This window comes from Acipenser ruthenus, chromosome 5, assembly GCF_902713425.1.
Source record: "Acipenser ruthenus chromosome 5, fAciRut3.2 maternal haplotype, whole genome shotgun sequence".
In the NCBI taxonomy this organism is placed as follows: domain Eukaryota; kingdom Metazoa; phylum Chordata; class Actinopteri; order Acipenseriformes; family Acipenseridae; genus Acipenser; species Acipenser ruthenus.
In genome coordinates, this window is record NC_081193.1 from 26,548,574 (window position 1) to 26,563,056 (window position 14,483).

General features: G+C 36.5%; 1 protein-coding gene across 1 annotated transcript in view; it reads right to left on the reverse strand.

Moving 5' to 3' along the window:
• Positions 1-3,577: 3,577 nt before the first annotated feature.
• LOC117403247 (opioid growth factor receptor-like protein 1) overlaps positions 3,578-14,483 on the reverse strand; it is a 30,977-nt gene continuing 20,071 nt past the window's right edge. The window contains exon 7 of the mRNA XM_059023911.1: positions 3,578-5,688. Coding sequence (XP_058879894.1) covers positions 5,676-5,688 — 13 coding nt within the window. The 3' untranslated portion in view covers positions 3,578-5,675. The remainder of the gene's footprint in view (positions 5,689-14,483) is intronic.

Consider the following 14,483-nt stretch of genomic DNA (forward strand, 5'->3'; position numbering starts at 1 on the left):
CGACTGAGAGAACAGGATGGGAAAATAGAGTAATGCTGAGTGCTTAATCACCACCCCCTGCCCATTCTGTAAATAGCAGAAGTTAATAATTATGAAACAGGCCATTTCAGGTTCTGTCTATAGAAACGCAAGCAGTACCATAAAAAAAAAACACAGCGTTACCAACAAAAGCAATACAATTGGTACAGCCTTTGCATTACCATTGCCCTTACAGAACACTGCAATACTATGCTGTTCAAGATCATTTGTGAAGGGTAGTAATCATTTCGTATCATATCGTAGTAGAGGCATGTAATGTGTGTATCGTAATATAAGACCAAAAGCACAATAAAGATCATTGTAGCTCACTGAGTAGTTCTTCAGTAAAGAATATATGTGTTATATAGTTGGTATGAATACCAACTCTCCCTAATTTAATTTTTGGTTTTAAACAGAATTGTTTGTCATTAATTGATAATTTGATTGTATCATGACATTAGTCAATGCACCCAAGTGTGATTTATGACCCCACAATGTGTACACGTCTGCCTTACTGCATATCGACTCCAGGCAGTTTAGAGGGGGATAAAGCATTAGTTTTTCAACATATTTTCAACAGACTTTTCAAAAACTTGCAATTAACAGACTCACGCTTGTGTTTCCTGGGGTTTATCAACGTGTTCGTGTTTTAGGTCTAAATGACTGACCGTTCATTTATGAGCAGGAAAGAGGAGGTTCCAAAAACATCAATTAAAATCAAGGCCTTCATCACTAGAATTACCTTTCTGGCTTACTTGTAAATTTGCTGAGATAGAGGGGCAGACAATGACCTAGTCTGATTTGAGACAAATGCTGTCTGATGTAAACAGAAAACTGCTTTTACACTGCTACCCCACCCCCTCCCCCCCTCATGACCCCTTGAAAAGTGGAAGTCGGGGTTGATAGTGCGCTACTGTTAGGCAGTGAGAGAGACACAGTTCCAGAGCGACAGTTCCAGATGACATTCATCACAGAACCCAAAACTGTTCTCCCAACCTAACTTCAGAATACTGCCATCATTTTCTTGTGTAGTTTATGACTTTGTGTCACTAATATTTCTGTCACCATTGAAGCCTTTGTTAAACCTAAGAATCTTCCAAAGCCACAACCCACTTGTGAATATAACCAACAAATTATGAAAGAAGATGCAAGGGCTTTTACTCCTATCTTGAGACTGTAAATCAGTTTGAATTATGACACTGCCATTTAAAATATTGGGATTGTGTGTCGGGGTACACCCTGTCCCTGTGTGTATTGTATTTTTGTTGTATTTTTATTTAAAATGTATTGTTTAGGTGTGTAAAAACACATTATTTTTATTGTTAATTGTTTTGCAGCATGGATGGGGTTAAACTTCACCCATGCTAAACTCATGCAGAATGTGATCACATGTATAAGAACCCGCAGCTTTGGCTGATCGAGGTTAGTGTGTTGAGGCGCAACGAGAGTCGAGAGGTGAAGCAATATAAATAGAGTAAAGCATAACAATTGCTACACGTGCTGGCTTTACACCACCGCGATACTTGTTTGTTCCGTGTCTGTCTGCTTTGGCCACTGTTTTGTATTAGTGTTCTGTTTGTTCAAACCTTTCATTTTGTTTATTTATAATTAAAACGCGCCAGCAGTGCTTTCATTTACCACAGTGCTGTCTGTGTGTCCATCTCTTCCGGGTCTGACGTCACCACCAGCCAGCCTGGTCACAACTTGTCACTATTTCAAGTCTTTCTTGGATAACAAGTGTCTGATTCTTTCTGAAGAATTTCAGTTGCACAGTACATGCAAGTTATACTGTCTTCTGAGAATTGTTAACATGTTTGTTATAGATGATGTGCACCATAACACTGCTCTTGTAGTAACATTTATAGTGCCAGTCCTGTAATTTGTGCAATGTTGTCTGTTTTTCATACAGTATGTCCAATAGGAAACACTAAAATACTGGATGGTAGTCATCACTGATGATTCACACTGGTAAATATCACGATTAATAACATGTTACAAAACATGTTATCAACCATTTAATAATGCTATCATTGTCAAAATAGACACTGAAAAATCTATAACACTATGTGAAAGGCAGTACCCTGTCGCTGGTTCTTGAGTGCATGTGTGCCTTTATGGAAGCAGCTGGGACATGCAACAGGAGACACATTGCTAAGCAATTAATTGAGCAGGTAGGCTCGTCGGTTGCTGTTGATCGGGAGGTCCTGATTAGCTGGGGATTGTGCCCGGGGAGGCTGCGCGGAGCTCAAAAGGTGTCTGCGTCACAGCTCGAGGTGACTGCACCGCCATGCTACACAGAGGGGTGCTTTGTTTACATCAAGGAGGAGAGCGTCCGTTCTGCAGGATAACTACTACGGAACCCTTCAACTGCAAGACAGTGCCTGTGAAGGCTCTGCCCAGCCGAGGCCATTTGAAAAGGCTGTTTGAAGAGGCTGGAGTCGCCGTGAGGATGCCACAAGTAGGTTAGTTTATGGGATGTTGATCCCAAACAATACAGAGAGGGTTTGCGTAGTGTAGTAGGTTCCCGGAGCAGGACGTTTCTTTTGGTGGGACTAGGCCGCGGCTTGTGGGGCAAACTTTTATTTGTAGCTTTGTCTCTGCCTCAGTATGATTCAGTGACAACCCACGTATGTAACATCAACCTGTTACACGCTACAATACTGAATATACTCTATAAGAACTACTGAGTAACACTGAAACCATCTTTTGTAGTATTGTAATTACAGGTGTGAATATTCTATACATGTTCTGTGCTTGGTGTCACTCCCAGGAACATACTGGTACCACTAATTGAAAATAAAATATATGGTGACTTCAGAGTTGAAGGAGGGGAGAAGCAAGAACATTAAGACAAAGCAACAATGAGGATCGGGTGAGTTTAACTACACTGCAATGGGTTCTGTTAGGTGACTTTGTCGGAACTATCATACATTCCTTAACCCTTTTTGTCCTGATGGAAACTTGGGCCTCGTCTTTTCTTAGTGCTGTATGTTAACATATGCTGTCGGAAATCGTGCTGGAACCTCATGGGACTCCAAGGTCCCAGTCTGAGCTAGTGTATAAATAAATGTTTTTTTTTTAAAAATACTCTTCTCATGTATACTCAATAAAGGAGTTCCTTTTTTTAATTATATAACTTAATTTTGACAAAAATACTTCAGGACTGAGAGGGTTACAATAACGGGTGCTTGATTCGTTTTATTTATCATGTTTTTTTTTTGTTAGCCTGATAAGTTACTTAATAAAGCCGGTCTCTAAGACAGGTCATTTCAGTCTGTCTGGGTATTTGCACAGGGCTGTCACTCAATGATCTAATAAAGCAAGGTTCAGATTTGATCACATGGCCGGCATATCTGCTGTAAAAGTTGTAATCTCCTGACTCTCATCTCCTATTGTATTTTAATCTCACTGTCTTTGTGAATACAGGAAAGAGACATTTCATTTGAGATGCATATCATTACGCCCCTCTCAGCTAAAAGTATTTTATATTAAAAAAAAAAAAAAAAAAAAAAGATTTTTGTAAAGTATATTTCAACATATAACACTTGGTACAACCTGTATTGTTTATTGCGATACAATTGTATACATTTATATATTTTTATATGTACTCTAAACATTCCAAGGTTTAAATTTTTGACCATGTTTTTACTGAGAAAAAATATGGAAATTGATCTAAAGGAGGCTGACTGATTACTGATGAGTTAGACATGCTTGTTAGTGCATTTTTGGAGTAAGAATTTAGCACCACCAGTGAACATCATTATAGAGGAATCTTGCTTGGTTTAATTGGTAAGGGTAATCAGTGTCAAGTTAAATTGCCATGGGCGATGTGTTAAATAACAACAATAAATCAGCTCTGCCTGCCATTCATTATAATCAAACCATATTACTTTACAATACAGAACAAATCTGTTAAGTTATTCAGAAACACACATTATAATGTACAGTAAGAAATTTGAAAAATAATGCTCTATGCCTAGTACTGACCAAACGGAAAACACGATAATAACATCAATGTCACGGTTTATCAGTATGTTGTTTCAGTAGTGTTGTTAACATTATAGTTCAATCATAAAACATTTTAAAACAATGGCAACACATTCTAATGGAAATGTTATTTCTATGGATATCCAAGCATTAGTACCCTGCACAGTGGGTGTTCTTGTTTAATAATGAACCAAACCTTCAGACACAGGCGGACAATGCTTTGCGGTTGTATTGTATGCTGCTTCTCTGTTTCAGAAGTACAACTGAACATAATACAGGTAATAAATCCAACTGAAATAGATTCCATGTAAGCTGAGAGCAAACTAAAATATGAGTTTGAGATTGTTTAATCAACAGGACTTGATATTGTGAAATATTTTCTATTTTTTTATGTTGTCTTAATAATATCTCATGCGCACGACATAACATCTCGTGAGTGAATATCTTGCTGACTGCAGCAGACACCTGGTGTTCTCGGTGGATAAGTTAGGAGACAGTCACTGTATTTTTTCCTGCTCATGGCATAACAACTATGCAAAACTGGTGTGCTTTTAGATTCATGCTATTTTATTTTTAACGTCAATAATTTATTTATTGCATCCAGTTGTATTCTCTTACTGTCGGGAACATTTCATCCGGTTACAAAAGCAACTGCGAAAGGAGAAATTTGAGTCATCATGTTTCATGATTTGCGAGTTCTTTATCTCAATTTATCATAAAGAAAGGTATGCACATATATTCCCTTTACATTATACAGTAGGCTATGTCATACAGCAGTTCATAGCTCCTGAAGACTAACTCGCAAGAGAAAGCTATTTTACCCATGAGTCTTCATGAAAAGGAGTAAATTGAGTCGTGTATCTCAGTGATTATTGGGACTGACACATTGATGATCCTGCTTTTGTTCACAGAAAGTGAGTGCAACTGCAACGCGAAATAATGGTTCATCTATATGGCAAGCCGAATTATCATGTAGAGATATCTCGGATTCATTTAGAGATATCCCTAAATATTTAAAGATATCTCTAAATCATTTCTAGATATCTCTAAATGTTTGAAAATGTCTTCAAATATTTAAATATATCTCGAAATCATTTTGAGATATCTAAAATACATTTAGAGATATCTTAAATTGATTTAGATATCTCTCTAAATGGAGTATTTGTTTTTTATAAGTCTATGTGAATGTACTATGAGTTCAGGATCTGCTGTTCAGTTCGAATTGCCTGTCACAGACATGTAACATAGGCTAGAACAGCTGAAGTGTCTTTATATTACTAAGCACCAGCACCATCTGGTGCACAACAGTGTATTGCCAGCAAAACAAAAGAAACCTTGTGCAGAGTGGCAGATCACAAGATATTCTATAAAGACGCCTTGGCTGATCCAGGCCATATCAGAGACTGTATAACTATGGCAAGCAACTATAAGTGAACAACAGCTCCCGAACTCAGGTGAAAGCAAAATAAAAAAGTTTTAAAAAAATTCAAAAAAGAACTAAGAGTCAGTCAGACGCTGAGTCAGGATCCTACCATGTCTGCTAATCAGACAGGTCTTTCCTTCCCTCCCAGTTTATGAACTTGTAGAATTACTATATGATGAACCACTGGAATGCATGAGATCCTTCAGGGTTGCTGAGCTAATCACATCATCTTATACATCAGTTCTCATCAAGTGTGACATCTGTAAAAATATAAAAGAGAAACTTTTCATGCATATATACATATATCCACACTCAGCAGAATGACATATCATCACACTATTCTAAGTGTATGACAGGTATTAGAGAAGCAAAGTGGTGTATTGCATTGATCTTAAAGTTGATGGATCTAAATACAGCTGGCATTTAAAGAATAAATAGCTTCAAATTCAATTGTCAGTTTTGTGTGTTTTTGTTAAATACTGTCTCTCTACCTTTTTATGATGTTTGCAGTGATGCAAAACTTCCCTGTACTAACTTCCACAAAGTCAATCAATGTTCAATGGAAGTTCAATGAAGTTTAAGGAAAGTACAGAATATGCAAATTGAGGTGGGGTTTGGGAGAGGAGAAGAACAGCCAAAAAAGACTGCTGTGCGTTTCACTTCAAATAGTAAAAGAGGAGTACAGTACATATTACCATTCAAAACCGGTTCACTTTTGGCATTGATTTGGGGCCTTTATTTGGCAAGGTGTCTGTTAGATATTGTTGGCACACAGCTGTATAATATTTCTAAACTCACCTGATGACAAACAATGAATATATTTGTATATACTTATACATAAAACAATTAGTCACACTTCAAAGAATGCCATATTGGTCCCTTTTGCAAAAAAAAAAAGTAATTTAATTATAGTTATCTATATACACATAAACAAACAAACACACAAAAAGAAACACACCGTACAAAACAAAGTATGAACAAAATGAATTCAGAACCATGGCTAGCAACCCTATATGCACAGTAACCTCATTAAGCAGTGCAGTGCTTAAATTCCTGACCAGCGTCAGTAGGCCAGTGTGTTCACAGGTGCTCACTGATTATTTCTGTAACATGTCATTTTCTTACAGACTATAAGTGATAGTTTTGCATCAAGATTTGTGCTACAGAATGCCCTAGATGAGGGAAGGTAGGCCAAATTGTTTGATAAATGACTGAGGAGTAGGTCCCATGCTTAATTTAAATATGGCGAGCCCCTTCTCTCTACATTTTACAAAGTTACTGGGAAGTTGTGTGAAGGGAGGGAAGTTCATTTTGGGGGAAGTTTGTAAACTTTACCCTAAAAATATACTCCCCTGCAGGGTAGTTGTTGATCATCAGGAGGCTCTGTGGACCAGTGGTTAAAGAAAAGGGCTTGTAACCAGGAGGTCCCCGGTTCAAATCCCACCTCAGCCACTGACTCATTGTGTGACCCTGAGCAAGTCACTTAACCTCCTTGTGCTCCGTCTTTCGGGTGAGACGTAGTTGTAGGTGACTCTGCAGCTGATGCATAGTTCACACACCCTAGTCTCTGTAAGTCGCCTTGGATAAAGGCGTCTGCTAAATAAACAAATAATAATAATAATCTTCCCTCCAAAGTTCCTTTAGTTTTGCAGGTATACACTACTGTACACTAGAGGGTGATGGTGCTTAAAAAAAGAAAAATACTGTGAGTATTTGCAATTAAAACTACTCAGAATGATTTTGATTTGCATAACCTTGGCACAGTACCCAAATAATTGTATATTAATTATCTACACAGTAGTGCTACTTAGATCCACTGCAGTGTAGATCTAGGTCATTAATTAGGACACTATTATTCTTATAGGGATACCTATCTTGATAAGGAAGGGCAGCAGGGAATCTGGTTAGGCCTCTTGTAAAGAAAAAATCTATTTCTATGCTCATAGTTCACTGCAGTATACCTTGGTATACAAAAGAAAGTGTAGTAAAGCATGTTAAAGTATTGGCAAGAGTATGGTAAATCAAAGTGAATACAAAAGCAAAGGGAATACAAACCACTTTAAACACTGGTTACATACATGGTATACATAATAACTAACAACTACAAACACAAATGCCATTTCAAGTGTATTTATTTATAGCCTGCAATCGTACATACTAAAATACACACAAAAGTAGATGTCAACATAAGAAAATAAATTCCAACCAATATACATAAATGGCTCCCCATCCAAAAACAAAAGGTATTTTTTTTCTTTTTAACCCCAAAAAGATTGCAAAATGCACATTAAAAGAGTTGTATGGCAAAATATCCCCCTGAAAGGGTAAATGCCTAGTGGGGTTTCATTTTTAATTTGTATTTTTTTAATCCGTCCCGTCCAATTTTTACTCACACACCAGATAATCGTAAATCAGCATTTTATATGTGAAGTGTTCTAAATAAATGTACATTGTACATGACAAAATGCACAATTTTTATTGAATTTTACAAATTATACACAAAACAGATTTTTTTTTTTTCATTTTTTTTCCATTTGGCTGCTGCTCGCTGGTGGGAGAGCCATCTCTGTTACTCACAAGATGAAATAAGAGGGTCATAAAATAGTACAGAGATGGTGGGAATATAAGCAGCACGTTCATGACATTGCATGGAAGGGCCACCTGGTTAAATATAGGAAGGCTAGATCATCATATTATTCCAATTTAATTGAAACAAATAAAAATAATCCTAGATTTTTGCTACCTTAGATAAATTAATTAATCCTTCCCCTAATAGTCCTACCCTTGACATTGGCTCCTCTCACAGCTGCAATGACTTCTTACATTTCTTTAAAAATAAAATACTAGACATCAGAAATGAGATTCCATAGACACCTTCTATTAAAGAGGACTCCAGCACAATTTTATCAACTACACCTATTAAGGCTACCATGGGGGCTTTTTCTTTAATTACCTTACAGGAACTGACAGAGCTGGTTTGACATATGAGAGCTACTACATGCTCTCTTGATCCTATTCCTACAAAACTATTAAAATATGGTCTTGGTGTTATTAATACCCACATTTTAAAAATGAAAATGGTTAACTTTCCTCTGGTAAAGCCTATTATTAAGAAATATAATTTGGACCCTGAAGTCCTCAATAACTATAGGCCCATCTCCAACCTACCATTCTTAGATAGGGTTCTAGAGAGAGTTGTTGCAATTTAATTACAAAAATGTCTAATTCTTAATGGTATATTCAAGAAGTTTCAGTCTGGTTTTCGTGCTGCACATAGCACCGAGACGGCCCTTGTCAGAGTTGTGAACAATCTGCTGATAAGCTCTGACTTGGGCTTTCCATCAATATTAATTCTTCTTGATCTAAGTGCTACCTTTGATACTGTAGACCATTCCATCCTACTGAATCATCTTGAAATCACAGTAGGACTGTCTGGCCTTGTCCTAACCTGGTTCAAATCTTATCTTTCTGATAGGATTCAGTTCGTCTCTATTGGGGAGGTAAAATTGGCATTATTGGAAATTGTCTGTGGTGTTCCATTGTTTTTCCATTGCTGTTTTCATATATGCTATCGTTAGGTGACATTATTCGCAGACACAGAGTGAACTTCCATTGCTATGCTGATGATACCCAGCTACATTTGTCCCTAAAACCAGGAATTTCTTCTGCATGGGTGTTATTAGCTACTTGCCTTACAGACATCAAGCATTGGATGTCACAGAATTTTCTTATATTGAATTCAGATAAAACGGAGGTTATGGGGGGATCACAGAACCAACTAAAAGGAAATACATGAGCCTTGCAGTCTCTCATCAAAACTTAAACTAGACATTAAGAGTTTGGGGGTCATCTTTGATCCTGATCTATCATGTGAGACTCATAATAGGGAAGTTACTGAAGTATCTTTTTACCATTTGAGAAATATAGCCAAACTTAGACCAATTATTTCTGTATCTGATGCCGAGAGACTAATGTATGTTTTTGTTTAATCTACAATTGATTATTGTAATGCACTTTTTTCTGGTGTCCCAAAACATGTGGTATCTCGCTTGCAGCTTGTTCAGAATACGCTGTTAGAATTCTGACTAAAACCAGGAAAAGTGAACATATTACCCCTGTTTTGGCCTCTTTAGACTGGCTTCCTGTGCAGTATAGAATTGATTTTAAGATGTTGCTGTTAACTTACAAGGCCCTGAATGGATTAGCACCTAGTTATTTGCAGGAGTTACTGACCCCGTATCTACTCTGAGATCACAGGATGCAGGGCTGCTAGTTATTCCTAGGGTCAACAAAAGCAACACAGAGGTAGGGCTTTTTCTTGTAGAGCTCCTAAATTATGGAATGCTCTGCCTTCATTTGTCAGGGAAGCTGGGACCATTATAGTTTTCAAGTCAAGACTAAAAACGCACTTTTATAAAATGGCTGGGTTTTAATTCAACATTAAAATTGCTGCTTTTGTATTATGTGTATACTGTTATTTAAATGGTCGTTATATGTGTGGCCTGCTATACAAATGTATTGTGGTTTGTTCTTTTTTTTCTGCTATGTACTATACAGTGTTTTGCAATACTTTTGTATAAAAAGTGCTATATAAATGCAATAAATAAAATAACACTGGTTTTTGAAAATCCTGCCCTATGTGTCTTATCCTTTTTTCATGTGCACGCTGTGCTTACTGTTTACCATGCATATTTAATAAGGAATGGATTATAAACCAATGAGAACGTGACTTCATCATTCCACCCCTAAATTACTTCTGTATTCGAGCCAGCTGCTGTCAAATCACACACAGCTCCCTCCACAGAGTGAGGTAACAGTGTGAGCCACTGACCTTGCCAAGTCCTTCTAGAACTTGGCAACAAAGGAAACTGGCATGGATGATAACTGTTCACTGTGTCAGGAGAGGAGATCTTTACAGGCTTCTACAGACATCATTACCCGTGTTGTAATAGGAGCCGCAGAGGGGAGAGCCCCAGGATGTTTCCAAATAACACCTAACTTGAGGCCAAGACATGCAGATGATAATTTTGTGATCTGGCCCCCTTAAGAAATACTGGTTTATTTAACAGATGGGTCTCAGCCCACTGTGGAATGACAAACAGAGAAAATGTAGTTGCCTAGAAGCAGGATTTAGAATTAAGTGAGTTCCTAAATGCAACCCACAATGGCTGTTTGAATTTTTTTTTTTTCAATTCAAATCACTCTGCTTCAGCAAAGGTTATATGGGTCAATAAATCCCTAAACCGAGACTTGTCTATCTGCCAAATCCTTCCGAGATGACTGAAGTGCATAAACTACAATGTGTAGTGCTGGAATTCCTACATGTGAATTAATATTTTTTCTTTAGATCTAATATGACAATAATTTTTGGTAACACTTTACAGTAAATATCTCTAATTATTACTGTGTATTTATTAAATACATGTGCACTTTTACATAATTACAATGTTATTAGGCATAGTTACCATGTACTTAATGTGTAAATATGTTTGCACAATATATGTAAGTACACAATTGTATCTGAAAAGGGTTAGAGTTTAGGGTTAGGGTTATAGCGTGCAAAAAAACCCATTAACTATGCATAATAACATTGTAATTATGTAAATCCTACCTGGTATCCTCCTTCCTTTGTCTCAAATGTGCAGTTTTGAAAGAAACAAATGTCAGAGTAAACATATAAACAATACCTATTTTAAAACATGATATCGGGTACTATACTTGGTTAAATAAATCTCAGTTTGCTGGCCATGCTTTCAGAATGTGTTACACTTGCTTGATCATCTTACTTCGAAGATTAATTTGTCCCTATCCCTATTGTCAATCTTTGACCCAGAAGACACTGATGAGGTGAAATGACCCAGGAGTGCAGGTATAACAGATTTTCTGAGAACAAAGCATGGAAACTGAGGACTTTCTTTAAGCTAATTTTTTGTACCAGTCATTAAGGTTTTTTTTTCTTTTTTTTGTTTTGTTTTGTTTTTAATGGAAATGCATTGCTATGACAGTGTTTCTTTGAAAACTCCACATTTGAGACCCATGTAACTAATAGAAGTACAAAAACATTTATAGGGTTATACTGCAATCATTTTAACAGCTCGGTTTTAGCTGTACTCTGCAAAACAAAACTGTAACTAATTCAGCATAAACGCAGCATTACAAGAGAAATGAAATTCCCAATCTCCATTATAAGAAGAGATTTGAAACCCCATGTGAGGAGGAGAGTCCCAGGTTCTGTCATTTTTACATAACATCCCTGCAAACTCATTAACAGACCACTTTGTGAAACGTCAGATTAGTTTTAAAGAAATTCTTGCAAATTTTCTTTAAAAATTGCCTGTCAGAAGATGGGGTCTATTTTACTGATCTAAACAGTCTAAACTATAGTAATTCAGCTGAGGTTTTCCTTCAGAGGTGATTTATTCACCCACTTAACATTATTACAGAAATAAACCAAATCGTGAAATAAACCCTGATGTGGCTAAGGGTTTAGGTCACGGACTGGGTGCTAGGAGATTGTAGATCAAATGTCATCTCTAAATCTGTGACTACCAGCAGTTATGTATTACAATCTAAGTTATTCATATTTCATGTTATATGTAATTTCTAAAAGTATTGACCTTTTAAGTCATTCATGTGTGTATATCAATACACTCCATAATAAAAATGGAGAGAAGAAGTCTAAACATGCAGTAAGATTTCTTTAGAATCCTTGTTTCATATCACAGAATTAAATATAATTTTTATTTTCCAGATTTTATGGTTATGTTAATATTAAGCACAATCTTAAATTGTGTGACATCCCTTTATAGAGTGAATAAGTAGCTTTTATAACTCATAAGATGCAGTCTTCCCAGTGACATCTGCTTTGTCACAATTTGGGAAGCATGGGGTAATGCCATCAAAAAGAAGCAGCATGTTAGCACAGATCCAATACCATGCTATTGCCAGTGTCTTGGATGCCTCCTAACACCAACAGTAATTAATGCAGTACTTAAATGACAGCAGGCACTAATCCCACCTTTAGCTACATTAATTAGCAGTATAGCAGGCTATTGTTTTGTTAGCATTCTAAATGCATCTGCGGTTTTTCTTCTTCACCTCAATAGGACTTCATCAGCTCTGGGAGACCCATGCTGCGCTACAGTGACTGCGCTGCAGGGAGCGCTGCCAGAACATCCCCCTGAACTGCAGCCAGATGCCCAAGTGGTTGTAAAAAGCAGAATTGATCATTCCTGTTTTGTTCCTGAGAAAGAGTGTAATACCCTCCTAAGCATCTAAAGCATGTACAGTAGGTAATCTGCTGTTTTACCAATGCCCATGTAATCCGAGCCAATGTACTATCTGACTTCTATACAGTTTGGGATCAGCCTAACAAGACGCATTTGGGTTACTTGGGATACAAATGTTATTTCTGGATTCAGAGGCCCTTTAATGAATTTATGATAATTATAGAAGTTTGCTTAGCTTTTTTACTTTTTTACTTAAAAAACTGCAAAAAGAAAGTGGCTTAATTCCAGTTCTCCTACAGGAACGTCAGGGTTTGGAAATCAGAAATAAGTAGCCTAAAGTATTTTAAACCTAGCTTTGCATATGTGGATTAAGTATGCTCACTTTATTGATGGCCTGCATTGAACAGCAAGCAAACATCTTATTTTAGTTGCCTCAGCATATTCTATATGGAATGGAAATGACAGAAAGTATACTGTATACTGTTTTGTACAGAACTGTATCCTTTTTCAATGTGGATTTATGAACACTATAGCAAATGGATATCATATATTCAATAGATTCAGTTTTCAAATTCTTCCTATTTTACTTAATATACTTGAGATATGGTCATAAGAAATACATTATCAATTGGAGGGCAAAACCTAATTAACCATTTGCTTTAACAAAGAGCTGTCATTCCAAGAAAGAGACTCTCACAGAGTAATGAATAAATATTTTAATATAGCAATACAATAAACAATTGCCATTTTTGACAATACTGGCATTACACTGCCATACATTTACAGAGTTATAAAATACAATTATTGTACCTTACAAATCCAGAAACTGGTTACCACTACTACCACATATACATGGTATTGGTACTAAACAAAAAAGGCGCACAACATTCTGTAAATGTGTTTAATAAACCAACAACATACAGATTAGGCACATACATGGACTAGAAATCTTCCAAAAGCTTAATCACTGATGCACCATAATAAAAGTGTAAAGCTGAAAAGCTACATATTATACAAAAATCATTTACATGACTGACTTTGCACAACTTTCGCTTAAATTCAGACAGATTGTGCATTGCATCATCTGTGCTGCTCACACTTGCAAAAAAAACCCCACTGTACTCTGTATCTTTTATCATTTCTAAACTAAGCAGGAAAAACCTTACACTTCCTATTATATTTGCATACACTCTGTAAAGCTTATATTCAGTCTTACCAGTTAAAACTGCATCTTTGAGTTAGTACCTATCACTGGTTTAAGTAAAATACCTCTTTCACTGTCTGAATAAATCGCGTAGAGCCAATATTATTTAATTGTAAAGAGACAGGCTGTCATACTTTTCTAGGTTTTTATTTAGAAAACTAGTCAAAAAAAGTTACTGCCCCCCCTCTCTTCACTGAACTAAAACTACCTAAGATTAAAGGCTTTTAGAAAACAGTAAGTGCTAAGACATTATTGGCATTTATTGGAGAAGTATCATATAAGTTAACTACTATTTTCCTATGCAAATACAGCATATACTAGTGCTGGGACGAACACAGGATTTTCATGTTTGGATATTCACTCATAATTTAAATATTCGTTCGGATATTTGCTTGTTTTCAAAAAGTAATAAAAGCCATTATATTGCTCAGAACGCAGGCAGAGACAGCATAGCAGCAGGTGGCAGCAGGGCGTGGCCCCTGTGTGTGTGCCTTTATTTTACAAGACATTACACTATGTAACATGTTAAAGTAGAAAAATATCTCATTTACCCCAGTGAATTAACTACAAAACAAAGGATGCCAAAAAGCAGTTCAAGTTAAATGTTGTTTTGTTTATTCCC